Source organism: Musca vetustissima, unplaced genomic scaffold (assembly GCF_032173495.1).
Source record: "Musca vetustissima isolate MV318-11 ecotype Yass unplaced genomic scaffold, APGP_CSIRO_Mvet_v1 utg270426, whole genome shotgun sequence".
NCBI lineage: Eukaryota > Metazoa > Arthropoda > Insecta > Diptera > Muscidae > Musca > Musca vetustissima.
In genome coordinates, this window is record NW_026882213.1 from 1 (window position 1) to 15,269 (window position 15,269).

The following is a 15,269-nucleotide window of genomic DNA, read 5'->3' on the forward strand; positions in this document are numbered from 1 at the left end:
ACGACAACGTCTACTTCAACAAACACAACAGCAGCCTTTAGCATTATCATCAGTTAAGCATTTTGTTCTTTCTACCCAGCAACAATAAATTTGTTGTCAACTGTTGTTGTTCCACGGCGGCTTTACTACTCTACACATATTGTTAACAACAAAAACAGTGCCACCACATAAATCTATAATATATATAATATATTACGTATAGATTTGTCGTCCTCTCTTTTAGACGACAAACGACTGCAACAATTGTTCCTTTTTTCGTAAATTTGTCCTTGTTTGGCGCTTTTGTACAAAGCAATGGAATCTGGTCCCAATGGGATAAAAGTTGAACCGACACTTGAACAACAACATCTACAGCAGCAGCACCAGCAACAACAGCAGCAGCATCATCACCATCAGCAGTATCCCACCAATCTGCTAGCTCTCAATGGCTCGAATGCACGCTTACTTATCGATCATCCGCTGTTAGTACCGCTGTCGCATCATGAACAACAATTACAACAACAGCTACAGTTGCAGCAGCAGCATCAACATCAGCAACAACTCCAGCAACACCATCTACAACAGCAACAGTTGCAACAGCATTTAGCTTCTCAACAGCAGCAACAACAACAGCAGCAGCAACAGGCGGATCAACAGCAGCAGCAACAGTTACAACAATTGCAACAGCATCAACAGTTGCAGCAATTAACTGCCGTCTATCCACAGCCGTTGTCGCTTAAACAACAACCCCTTCCTACACCAATTGTTAGTAATGCAGTTGCCAGTGTTGGTGCCCCGGTCGGCGCTGGCACAGGCGGTGTAACTACCACAGCCTTGGGCCCGGCCTCTGTCACATCTTCAACCTCATCGGCTGTTCGACATCGTTGGAATGAAAGTCCCGAAGCTAGAGCTCGACGCCTAGCACGCAACGCTGAACGAATGCGGGAACGACGTAACCGCGAAACAGAAGAAGAATATCGCAAGCGGCTGGCCCGCAATGCCGAAGCCAATCGCCTACGTAGACAAAACGAAAACGAAATGGAGCGGGCAATGCGCCTAGTACGTAATGCCGCCCGACAGCGTCTGCGTCGCGCCATGGAATCTCCCGACCAGCGGTCCAAACGACTGATCAAACTTGCCGAACGTATGCGTATGTATCGAGCCAATGAGACTCCCGAACAGAGGAAAATACGGCTGGCCGAGATGGCATCACGGGCCCGTCAACGTATTGCCAATGAATCGCCGGAATCGCGTAAGGAACGACTGAAAAAACTCAATGAATATGCAAGAAAGGTCAGAGAAAAGAAAAAAAATTTAAAAACTGGCGCGGCGCAGACTCCGAATTCCATCCAGAATTCGAATACGACGACGCAAAGCGCTACAAATAATTGTAATAATGACTCTTTAAATCTAAATCATCAGGCACCAGCATCTGCATCGACAACAAGCGGAACCACAACAACACCGGGCAGTGGTGGTGGTGGAGGCGCAGCTGGAACAAATGGTAGCGGCAATTCTGCAACGCCAACCGGCAATGAGGAGCTCTCCCGGCAAGGTAGCGCCAATGGAACTGCTGGAGGTGGAGGAGATCCACATCAATTAGCTGCATCATATCAACAGGCTGCCGTCCTGGCTGCCAATCCCATTGAATACTATCAGAATATGTTCATTAATCCAACAACGTTACGCACAGGTAGTGCCACCATCTTGAAGCAGGAACCACAAACACAACCACAACAACAATCTAATAGTAGCCTACAACAAAATCGCTTTGGCACACCACACCAACAGCAAACGGGGGGTGGAGGTGGAGCCGTAGGTGGTGCCAGTTTGCTTGTCGATTCGGAGGCATCAAATCTCTTTTCACAGCATCTGTACGATGAGGCATCACAAAAGGTATCCATTAAACTGCCACAAACAGCAGCTAATGTTCCTCATTTCAGCACAATCGCTAGCTCATTAGATTTATATCAACAACAGAATAAGTATGCTAAGAAGCAGGAGCTTCAACAGGTGGGTATGGTGTCGAACTGAACATGTTTTAGTTTCTTCACGTTTATACGCCCAATTCTAGTTGCGTTTAGGCCAATGAAGAGAAGATAGTTTTGTCCATAGTTCTAATAATTTAAGGATAATACCAGAAAGGTGGGAAAGAAATGCAATAGCCATATTTCATACATCTGTATAGAAAATTATATACTTGACGTATTGTGCTAGGTGCCGCCATAGGGATTTATTAGTTTGTACCTATGGTCGGGTATTTTATGTATTTTTTCATTTCTCTAGTCATTATTAATTAGGCGGCTCAATGGTGGAGGTGTGCAAAAGTGACCAGAGTGTAGGCTAAAGGTAAGAAAAGGATAACAAAACCATTGAAATTATTATTTCAAATTAATAATTAAAATATAGATACATTGTTTTTTAGATTGATACATAGGTGACTGATGCAATGTGGAAATTGGAAATATTTTATGGAACTCATAGTTCATTAAAGCAACAGCAGGTTTCCTAATATTGTTTCTCTCAGGAAATACCAACACGAGCTGTGAACCATCTAAGATGGAGTCTGATGGTGCGCATGGTCCATATTTCCTGAGATATGATTATGTAAAGTTCCGCTGGGGCCTTTATTATTGTTGTTGTTGTAGCATCACTAATGCTTATACACAATGGGCTGAGGGCTACAGACTTTGGTCGAGTAAGACTCGGGTCGTTTCGGATCGTAGACCCCTCTGTCGTGGAAACTTGTCTTTAAAAATGCACTAAGGATATACATTTGACGTGGTTGCAGTGCCGATTGAAAACATTTAATCAACCTATAAAAGAAAGTAGGGGAGAGGGGGGCACCTTTGAACAGCGCTCATAAAATCTTGGTTTAATATTTTTCCGACCCACAACCACATTTTTGTATATGGCAATCTTGTGTTCTATATGCGTAAACCACTTTGGCTTGCTTTTTCAGTTGTCGAAAATTTGTGCATGGGTGACCATGTTATCTCAGTGTGATTGTAAACTTTTATTCATTTGGTTGTAAGGGCGCAGGAAGAATTATGTGATAGTTTTCTTTCGTCAAACAAATTTTTTGCATTCCAACAATCATTTCAAACATAACTAATGTAATTTTATTCATATATATTTATTACAAAAAAAGTTATTTTAAATTTCCGTAAAATGCCATGGGTGGGGCACCTTTGAACATGCCCATTAAACTCGAGTAAAAAAAGAAGTTTTTAACTTTTGGCTTCGATTTCTCAACATTTCAAAGGGGCTAATAAGATTACGAATTTAACTGTATTTTTCACCATATTAATTTTTGTTTTTAAGTCATTTTATGTTTTAATAACTTTTGATCTAAAATTTTTAAATTTTGAAAATTTTGTATATATTTTTTAATAAATTAATGCATTTCTGATATGTATTAATAAAATACATACATATTTGAACATAAACACTGTAAAAAACCATGTCGTTCAAAAATGTCAAGCCTTGTTCAAAGGTGCCCCCCTGGGGGGGCAGTTTTGAACACTTTGAGTTCGTCCATTAAAACAGTAATAAAATATATTTATCAAGCTTATAGTATGTCATATGTATATTCATTTTAAAGGTTACATATGTACCTATTAGATAAAATTTATAAGAAACTAAAAATTACAAAATAAAAAATTTTATAAGGCTTGAAAGCAAAAAGTGTTCAAAGGTGCCCCCCTCTCCCCTATTAAATTCCCGTCCAAAGGTCGGCTAATAACAAACACTAATCTATTTAAATGGAAATGCTGTCGCGTAACGAATTTGGTCAGGTATCCATAATATAAGGTCTATATAAGGATCCCTGTGGAATTTTCCCATATTTAAAAAAGTATGTCACTATTTGCTATATATCTGCAATATGTCAATCCCCGATTTGAATGTATGGCGGTTTTTTTGCAATTCACTGACTTCTAGAGTGTATACCTAATATTTCATGTTTAGTGTTCCTTAAAAGATTTTCCAATATCCACCAATTCTAAAATGGCAGAAAATATTTAAATTTAAAATATAGGCTTTAGATACATGTTCAGTTTGAGGACAACAGCTTTAGTAGATTGAAGAAGTTTTAGCAACTATACATCCGCCCACCCACATACCCACCCCCTTTAGTTGATAGGAATTTTGTTTAGTATTTCCAAAAAACGATGCCAAATATAAATGTTTCCTTAGAAAAAAATATTTATTTACATATGTATATTGTTATCTTTTTCTGATTTTATAAAACAAAAATATATGTATGTATGTGCAAATTGTTGTTGAATAATTTTTGGTTCATTATTCAAAAATGTCATTCCATAACCAAATCAAAGAAATATAATTGAAGCACCATTTTGATACTTAAGCAAGACATGACATGCGTGCATTATTTTAGACAAACAACAACTCACCAAGCAGTAATATCAACAACAGCGGGTCTGTTGGAGGAGTCTCTAGCGCTGCCAGTCAAAATGAGAAAAACGAGGGACAAAAACTGAAGACAACACATCCACAAATACAAAATCCTCCCACACCACTCTACAATCAATTTCCATATTTGGCCACATTTCCAGCGGCTGCCACAGCAGCTGCAGTAGCAAATACCACAGTTGCAGTTACCACACCGCCGAATACACCAACACAAACGGCTCCCGCTGCTGCTTACTATCCCATGTATCATAATGGCTTTCAGTTGGGCATAGCACCGAATACCGTACCGCCACCATTTACTCCGGTACATTTTACCACAGCATCGAATGCAGTGGGAGGATCCACGACGGGATCATCGCCACCTAATTCGGGTACGCGCAAAATGCTGAAGGAGAGCGGCGGCTCCTCTTCGCGATAGAACTAATTTGTTATTGTTATTGTACTAACGTCAAATTTTTTTTCTTTTGTGTTTTTGCTTTGTTCCTTTGTTTGTCTTATTTCCTTTTCCTTTCCGTTTTTTGTGTGTGTTCTGTGTATTCTCATCTTGTTATTGTCACAAAATTCTGGCGACATGACGACCTGAGCAGCCAGTCAACAACAACAGCCGCAGCAGCAGCAACAACAGGCACAACAGCAGCAGACACATGTTATACAGGATTTTCCAAAAGCGGTCCGCGGTCGTCCTAGAAAGCTGATATTTAACAACAACAGTAAAGATCCATTGAATATGTCGCCGGACGATATACTCCTGCAACAGCATCAACAGAAAATGAGTGCATTGCTGGAGCAAGAGATCAATCAAATGTTAGCCTCACCACAGTTGACACAGCGACGCGGACGTGGTCAATCATATCAGCAGTTGGCGCAGTTGCAACAGCAGCAGCAACAACAGCAACAGCCACAGGAAATACAACTTCAACAAATACAACAGCATCCGGACCAGCAACAACAACAGCATCAGCAGCAGCAACAACAACAACAACAAGATCAACCACAACAGCAACAACATTCCCAACTATTACCCATGCCGCGTAAACTCAAATACGAAAACGACGAAGAAAAACGCAAACGCTTGGAAAAAATGGCCGCCCATCAACGTGCTCTGCGTGCCAATGAAACGCCTGAACAACGGGCAGTGCGTCTACAAAAGTTAAGCGAACGTGCGCGTCAAAAACGCGCGGAAATACGTGCCACCGAAACACCCGAGGAACGGAAAATTCGCCTTGCCAAACAGGCGGAATATGCACGAATGCGTCGCCTTCGGACACACACACCCCATTATAATCGTGTTAAACTGGAAAACGATACAGCTGGCGGTGGTAGTCGCGGTGATGCTGCGTCACCCTCAACGGATCTTTACGGTTCAACTGGTGGTGCCTCAACAAATGGCTACGATACCAAAAATAATATATCGGCTGATTTACACAGCGCAGGGAGTTTAAGTGGTGGCAGCTTATCGCAGGAGAGTAGTCCTTCAAATAGTCAGGATCATCAATTACAACAGCAGCAACAACAACAGCAGCAACAACAACATCAACAGCAGCAACAACAACAACAGCAGCAGCAACAAATATTAATGCAACAACGTATGTTGCAAACACCCAATCTTCTCAATCACATCAGCAGCAACAACAACAATAATAATAATTTTTTAAAACAGCAACAAGGCAAGGATTTTAATAATCAAACAAATTCAACAAATCAACCGGAAAACAATAACGACATGTTAAAAATTCTCGAACCCATAATTGTTATGAAAACAAAATAAGAAAAATAGGAAACATAGAAACAAAAAACACAAGAGAGACCATTTAAAAAACAAACACACTAACATTGTATTGACAATATGGAAATGAAGATATTGTTCTCTGTCCGGGCAGGACATTTGTAAATTGGTAATTCGGCGAAGATATGCACATTTTTAATATCTGAAATTAAAATTGTATAATAAATTTGATATCACACACACATACACAAATATTTCCTATTCTATTCAGTAATTGTAAATGTTTTTTTATTTACAAAAAGGTGACATGTTGATTAAGGGCATATGTCTTGCTTTTTATGGCTCCCATTGCTATCACAACATGGCAAAAGCTACATGTCTTCCCGTCTATAACTATAATAATTTGAAAGATTTCATTTGGAATGCAATTTTAAATTCAAAATATTTAATTTGAAATTCGGTTATTCTATTTGTAAATTTCAATTACATTATTTTAAACAATTAATTTTCAAATGGAATTCTCAAACTAATTTATTTATCAGACAATACCAACCTTGAAAAAAAAACAAATTTTGATTAGATTAAAGTGTGTTAGGTTAAAATGAATAATAATTTATATTAAACGTTATAACTTTATTTGTATTTTTTTTTAATTTCTAAATTTGTTTCGACAAGATGGCTGGCCATCTTTCGTTTTGGTTACATATCTATTTTAAAATATATAAAATGAGGAATTTGTTTTTTCTTGTTATTCGGGTTATGAGCCTAGTTTCCAAACCAAAATATTTCAACTGAAACTTAGTTTCATCTAAGCCAACATTAAATGTATTCCCATATTGAACTGCTGGGGCTCAATTCTTGTTCTATAAAAAAACTGGAATGAAAACTTTCAAAATTTTCATTCAACATTTTAATTCAATTTTACATGTTTACATAGAACAAGAATTGATTATATTTACAATTGTCCTTTTGCCAAAGAACAAGAACAAATATTTTCATAAAAGTCTTTATAAAAAAATGGTCTCCAAAATCATAAAAAAAATTCAACATTCAACAAAATCCTAATATTGAAATAATAATAAATATAGAGCCACACAACCACACAAATTATATTCATATATATATATATATATATATATACATATTTATATGCATACCACTTAAAATAGCAATCAGTATAAAGAGAGAGATACAGGCAATGTGACCACAAATTATATATTCTATCATTGATGATCTAATTTTTACCATCCATCTTGTAATATATATAATTTTTATTGTTTACTTTAAAACATATACATATTTTTTTGTAATAAGTTTAATGTCAAGTCTATTGTCTATTTCATTTTCTGAATATCATTTTTACTACGAGAAAATTGTTTGTTTACATCAGTACAAAGACAAATGGCCGCTTTTTTAATTCTATTCAAACGGCTTCGAGAGTGCGAGAAAAAAAGTAATTCCAATGCCCTGTTAATTAAAAACCATTAAAAAAACAAGTGTAATGACTCACTCGAATTAGCTTGAATCAAATTTTTTGCCTGATATGTCCAGGATCCCAACACTAACGTTGAAACGAAATTTAAAGCTAAACTGGATAAAAATCTTATAATTATATGGACATAATGACTAAGGGCATCGACATATCGTTAGCTAAAATGCAAAAAGGTCTAAGTAACGAAAGCATAATTGTGTAGGAGAATAAAAAAAGTTTAAATGAAAACTATAAACATGTGAAATTAAGATTTTTCTTTTTGTTTTTAGTTAATAAAAGCGCCTTTTTTGATCGAAGACGTGTAGAGTTTTTTCAACACATATATAAGTTCTGTTCTATATTACAAAAATTATTCACGGAGTCTACGATATTTAAAATATGGATTGAAAATCAATAGAACAATGTGTAGAACTCCTCTAAATGGCCTATTGAAGTTCCTGTTCGCCATTTTTTTGGTAACATCTTTACCATATAAACTTTGTAAGGTTTCCATATGTCATCCATTAACCTACCATTTTTTGACATTGTCCTCGGAAACGTCACATTTTCCAACCGCATTTGCTGTAATTTAGAAGTTCTACACCAAACCTCTTATCCACTTCGGTTGTATTCTTAATTACAAGAATTTTTCATTTAGTATATAACATTGGTTCTTTACAGTCAATGTCCCCACCTATGTGGTGTGTATTTCTAGACCGATAATACAACATATTATATATTGGGCAATTGTCGGCCACCAAAAAGTCCTAGTTTTTTCCCCACAGTAGATTTCTTGTAAGCAGAGTGTGATATGCAGCACGTAGTCTGTTTGTAAAGAGTGCCGTAATGCCACTCCATCCAAATCTGGTAGAGGTCGAACTTGATAGTTGTACTTTATCATAGACATAAACCACCACTTGACCTATGACTGGGATATTTCATAGAGGTTAAATTTATTACTGAGTGCAAAATTGACCTAACTAGATCAAGGGCATTTATTATTTCATTTGTTCTCAACCACGAAAATTAATTTTCAGTACATTTAAAACCTACATTGAAGTTTGCATTCGAATTTTGCTGTACTTGTCAAATTTAGGGCTTAGTCCCAGGGCAGCTACACCAATATCACTTGAAAGGAAATTATCATTTTGTTAGTTTTTTCGTGGGGGGTTTTGCGACCATGGCAGTCGGTACCCTGACTACAGAAATTTTGGGTATCAGGTCGCTTTACACACCAACGTTAGAAATTGGTTATTTAGGGTCGCCTATTTCGCCTGGTTTATTTTAGGATCAGAGGCACTTGTCATAACTGACTGATCCTTGAATTTTTTAAATCTTTTCACTGTCCGCCACATATGGACTCATCCGATAGCATACAGCTTTGCTCCCGGTAGAAATAAATAATTTATTAGGTTCATTCGTGTACTTTCCCAGTAACATTTACTCAGTAAGAATTTCCAAAGAGTAAAATACGATTTTTTCGTTCTCAAGAAAGAAAATTACAAAAAGTAAAATAATTGTATCGACACAAACAATGTGGCGCAAACAAAAATGGATAAAAAGCGGAAAATTGATGTTGTTTATAAATGCTTTTCGGTTCTTCATCCATTTTAATGTTTAATGATATAAATTTCACAAAACAATCAATTTACTTGAGAACAATTTTGTTGTTTGTTTACAAAACATAACATAAATTTTCCTTGTAAGAATTTTCAAATACTCAGTAACACAACTGTCAAATCTACTCTCTCAATTCGCTCTCTTTTACCGGACTTTTGGGTAAACGAACAAAATTTTGTAATAATTTGTAAAAATTATTGAGTAAACGAACGAACCCATTAATTCATTGAAATATAATTTTTATTGCGATATTTAAATTTCTATTATTTTTTATAATACTGAAATTATTATACAAAAGAATGCTTAAAGAAAAGTAAAACAATATTATATTTATATTATTATAAGAGGGTAGGTTTAGAAAAAATAAAACAGCAGATCCCAATAAATATACATATAATAATGTGTAGTTGAACAAGTAAAAGTAGTGGACTATGTAATATTAACCCTAGAAAATCAACAACAACAGCAACAACAATATATTTGAAAATGTGATGAGAGGAGCCTAAATACATATGTAACAAAAACAACAGCAACAACAATAAAATATATAATAATAACAAAACAAGAAATAACCGAAAACCATTTAAATATATAACACACAAAAAATAAATAAACTAAAACACACTCCCTAATATGCAATAAATAATGTATTTATAGAAGGACAAAAAAGAAAACCCTTTTTTTAAGTTTAACAACAAAAACTACATCAACAAATTCTTCAATAGCATTAACACAATATATTTTATAGTTCAGAAATAAGAAAATAAAAAAACACACACAAAAATACCCCCTGAATATACTTGAGTGTGGAATAGTTATTATCTCCTCAATATTATTACTATGAGTTTATAAAGTTTATGTTGCAAAAAATAACAATGTTGTTTATTATTTTTTATTCCTAGTTTTATTTTAATAACACTATAATATATATTTTATTTTCAATTCGTTATCTTTTTTATTTCGTATGTAGAAAGAAAATGTATACATAGACAACATATATATATACAAAGTAGGAAACCACAACATCAATTTATGAAAACATATACATTAATATATAATAATATATTATTAATGCTAAGATTGTAAAACTATACGATTTATGTTAATATTAATTACTGTGTAATAATAATAAATAACAACAATAACAAAAAATAAAACTAAACTTTAATACCCCTCCCAAAAACAAAAAAAAGATATACTTTTATGAAAAACCGCAAAGAAAATGAACAAGAAAACATTACTATATTATATATGAATACTATATATACATATATATATTTATACAATATATAAAAAACATAATATTCATATACATGCATATATACATACATAATATTAATACTTGTATACATGATGAGCGCATAAACATAATTAAAAAAAAACATGTATGATTGATTATTATGATACAAACAAACAAAAAAGAAAAACAAAACATAATAAAGTCAATAATTTTTTAAAGTAGTAAAAATGTGAGTTATTTTTTATTATACGATGATTTAGTAAGAAGGAACTTCACTCATAAACCCTTTGATCCCGGATATAAGAAAAACAATCTATGTAAAATGGCATTTACATTATAATTTTTTGCCGGGTTACAGTACGTTTACATTTACCGGATTTCGTTAACCCAGTGGGTTTCAATTGTCATTTTCTTTGCATATATGTCAAATAAATCCTCATAAAGTAGGTTAACCCGGTAAAAATTTCTAATATACAAGGAGTTTTAACCTGCTTTATGAGGATTTATTTGGCATATATTCAAAGGAATTGACTATTTAACCCACTGGGTTAAATAAATCCGGTATAGTGTAAACGTACTATTATTAGACTGAAACTATTTCAATCTCGTCTTCACAAAGAGGAAAGTAAATGAACAATAAAATTCTTGATTGGTGGACAGTCATTTTCTTTGCATATATGTCAAATAAATCCTCATAAAGTAGGTTAACCCGGTAAAAATTTCTAATGTACAAGGAGTTTTAACCTGCTTTATGAGGATTTATTTGGCATATATTCAAAGGAATTGACTATTTAACCCACTGGGTTAAATAAATCCGGTATAGTGTAAACGTACTATTATTAGACTGAAACTATTTCAATCTCGTCTTCACAAAGAGGAAAGTAAATGAACAATAAAATTCTTGATTGGTGGACAGTCGGAGAGTTTTTTCGGAGAGGGAATGGCAGAATGATCTATATAACCATATGAACATTGGTCACCATCTACCATCTAAAATGATGACCCTTACGCTAGGTTTTTTTAACTGAGCCTTGCACCTGTACGCTTCAACAGGGTTTTCAGGCGTAGCTGTCAAGTTATTGATATGCTACGACCAAACAGATAAAGAAGACAAAACCATTGACCACCGACCATTATTTTTCTTTTGAAAACTTGACAAAATAAATGCAAACAAGGTGAGGCAGCCACTTTTGAAGGCAAATTTTCGTAAAATTAAAAAAAAATAAAAGGTGGATTTCTTTATATTGAGGACACCTAGAATCATAAAATACAGAATATAAAATTATAACCCATTCGGTTTCAAAATGTGTCCAGAAACCCTTAAAATACCAAAATTTCTAATAAATATATATGTTTTTGGGAAATTTCTTACAAAATTAGAACTCAAAATATAAATTAACAGAGAAATCGGTTGGAAAATACGAGGACAGTTCTGAAAGTTCATAGCCTAGCACAAAAAGCTCGGTATAAACAGAAAAAGTTATGTGATTTGGAAACTTCCATCTCTGTTATGAACATATGTTAAATTTTGTTTCGATCTGGCAACTCCTTCATATAGAAATAGAGTTCAAAAAAGACGCATCCCCAAATTTTTTACAATGACAGCAAGTATTTCTAATTTTTTATTGTAAGAAAATGGCGGATGCGTCTTTTTTGAACACCTGTTTCTATAAAATGTATTTATTAATTTCTTTTATTTTACAAAAATAAATATTGATCAACAGTTCGTCTTCGGACGGCTCACAAGAAGGACGTGATCTAAAAAGTTTAAAAAAGCATTATACGCCCACGGGCTTAAAAATAGATTTTTACAAAATGGCGGTTGTTAAGCGTTCGCTTAACTAACACGTGTTTTTTTCGAATACGGATAACCTATAAAGTTCGAGCCGTTCAATGGAATCCAAACGGTTGAGGATTTCATTATCATTGGAATTATCCTAACGATTTGGTCAATTAACCAAGGAAAGCAGTGTTTAAATTGAATGTATTTTGGAGGCTCGTTGACAAAGTCTACATAATCTGTGGTGGCGCTATTATACTCGATAATCGGGAGGCGGGCCAATTACTTAAAGAAGAAAAAAAAATATATTGATCAAGGGTTTAAAAATATGGATTTTGACAGATTATAGAAATAGATGACAGATAAAGGACATTAATTCTATAGATGACAGCCATTTCAACTGACTCTGATGATGATTGTGCTCTAAAAATGATGACGTATGGTCATCTTACCAAAAAACATGTAGGCAGATGACAAACTGATGATTCGGAGGCAAAAAGTCATGGAGATAGATATGGATGCTGGTGATTTTCCTATTGGTATAATGGATGATATACGCAAATGGGCTAGACCAAAGAAGCATCCCAAAAATGTTAAAACGATGGGAGACCAATTTATGCATCCGGTTTGTCGAACAGGAGATATATACAATTATAGACAAGGATTTTGTTAAATCAGAATAATCTCAAGTTCATCCAGAAGAATTCCTTAGGTTCGTTCGCTTACTTTCCCAGTAACATTTACTCAGTAATAATTTGCAAAGAGTAAATACGAATTGAGAACATTGCAAAAAGCATACGAACAAAAAACAATTTGGCACAAACAAAAAAGCTGCATTTTTATTAGTAAAATGGATAACAAGCAGAAAATTGATGTTGATTATAAATACTTGCGTTTTCTTCATCCATTTTAATGTTTAATGATACAAAATAAAAATAAAATTAAAAAAAAATAGATTGAGAACAAATTTGTTGTTTGTTTGCAAAACATAACAAATCAGGTGATTAAATATCAGCTCATGGTACAAGAAAATTCTTAATGTGTAAATTTTACTTGTAAGAATTTGCAAATACTCAGTAACACAACTGTCAAATATGCTCTCTTAATTCACTCTCTTTTACTGGACTTTTGGGTAAACGAACAACATTTTGTAATAAAACGAACGAATTCGTTCATGCGTTGAATTCGTTCATGCATTGAAATTTCTTCCTTGATTATAATGCTCAGATTGCTAATATCCGTTCTAATAACAGCGGCTTAAGATTACTTTTCGGGTAATATTTACTCAGTATGTTCTATTTTAGAGACTTATAGTACGTTTGCAATGTACCCGATTTAGTTAACCCAGTGGGTTTTGTCAATTCCATTGCATATTCGTCAAATAAATCCTTATAGGCTAATCAGCCAAAAAGTTTTTATGTAAATGCCGTTTTATTAAAGGAATAAAATTCAAAAAATAAAAAATATTTTATGACTTTGTTCAAAATTTAAAATTAACAACTGATTGAAATACATCGAATAGTGTTGTAGAGAGTGCCATCTACGACGCCAAAGGTTTTGAAGGTCCCTCCATCCAACTAATCCCGATTTCGTTCGGACCATAGTTGCAACTCTCAAAATTTAGAGTACAATAACTTACAAAATAATATATCTAACGTTTCTATTTCTTCTCTTTTTTATCCCCATTTAGATAATGTTGAACATTGAACTTTTGCACACAATTGATACGGAGTATTCCGCCGATTCCATTGAATGGTGTCCCCATACAAATTATCGTAATATTTTTGCATGCGGAACATATCAACTCGAAGAAACCAAGGATGGAGAAGAGGAGAAGCCATGTCAACGCAAAGGCCGTATATATTTGTTCGAATTTGAGAAGGATTGTAACTCATTAAAGGAACTGCAACGTATTGAAACGGCTGCCATTTTAGATATGAAATGGCTAAACTCCAATGAAACTGAAACACCCGTTTTAGCAACGGCTACTGCTTTGGGTCAAATTGAAATATTTCAATTAGTGGATGTTGATTGTAAATTAAAACTTTGCGATTCCATACATCTTAAATCGGATGACAATAATCTATTGGCCTTGGCATTAGACTGGAGACGGTGCAGTGACAAAAATGATGAATACGAAATTTTGACATCTGACTCCAAGGGCAATATAAGCCTTGTAACTAGATCCAATGAAAGACCGTTGGAAATATTGAAATCTTGGCATGCTCATAACTTTGAAGCTTGGATATGTGCATTCGATAAATGGGATATAAATCGTGTCTATACGGGCGGTGATGACACATTTCTAAATGTCTACGATTTACGTACGGAATCACGTATTTCACTAAATAAATCCCATTCGGCTGGTGTCACTTGCTTGCTAAGTCATCCCGTGCGAGAGCATATCTTATTGTCCGGTAGTTATGATGAAAATCTGCGTACATTTGACACGAGATCTATGAGGGGGCCATTGAGTGAGATTAATTTACAAGGTGGTATATGGCGAATAAAATCCGATCCCAGAAATCACAATTTAATGTTGTGTGCCTGTATGTATCATAATTTTAGTGTTGTGGATTTGTCGGATTTAAATGCACCCACGTTAGTTGGTGAATTCGGTGAGCATAAAAGCATCTGTTATGGTGCCGATTGGGGTTTGAATTGCGAACCTGGCGATGCGAGTATGTATATGGCAACATGTTCTTTTTATGATCATAAACTTTGTGTCGCTCGGATTAGCTAAGCGCGGGTATACTCTGTATTTGTTATTTGTACAAAAATATATACGTATGTATATAATAAAGAAAAACTATAAAAGATTTGTTTTTTATTTGGTTTCGAATCTGTTTCTATTAATGAATGAGAATCCTGGGGAATACAAAAATATTAGGTTCGTTCGTTTACTGAATAGGTTCGTTCGTTTACTCAATAATTTGTACAAATTATTACAAAATGTTGTTCGTTTACCCAAAAGTCCAATAAAAGAGAGTAAATTGAGAGAGCAGATTTTATAGTTGTG

The 15,269-nt window shown here is 34.5% G+C and overlaps 2 protein-coding genes across 2 annotated transcripts; both read left to right on the forward strand.

Annotated features, from left to right (window-relative positions):
• Window positions 1–228: 228 nt before the first annotated feature.
• Window positions 229–6,181, forward strand: LOC133328423 (ras guanine nucleotide exchange factor R-like). Its single transcript, XM_061536992.1, has 5 exons — window positions 229–2,010; window positions 4,379–4,784; window positions 5,001–5,275; window positions 5,357–5,931; window positions 6,037–6,181. The coding sequence occupies exons 1-5, from the start codon at window positions 295–297 to the stop codon at window positions 6,179–6,181; spliced, it is 3,117 nt and encodes a 1,038-aa protein (XP_061392976.1). The 5' UTR covers window positions 229–294.
• A 6,583-nt stretch (window positions 6,182–12,764) lies between these two features.
• On the forward strand, window positions 12,765–14,993 carry LOC133328424 (diphthine methyltransferase-like). The gene is made up of 2 exons (XM_061536993.1): window positions 12,765–12,875; window positions 13,941–14,993. Exons 1-2 carry the CDS (start codon window positions 12,765–12,767, stop codon window positions 14,991–14,993), a joined length of 1,164 nt encoding a protein of 387 aa, XP_061392977.1.
• The last annotated feature ends 276 nt before the right edge of the window (window positions 14,994–15,269 follow it).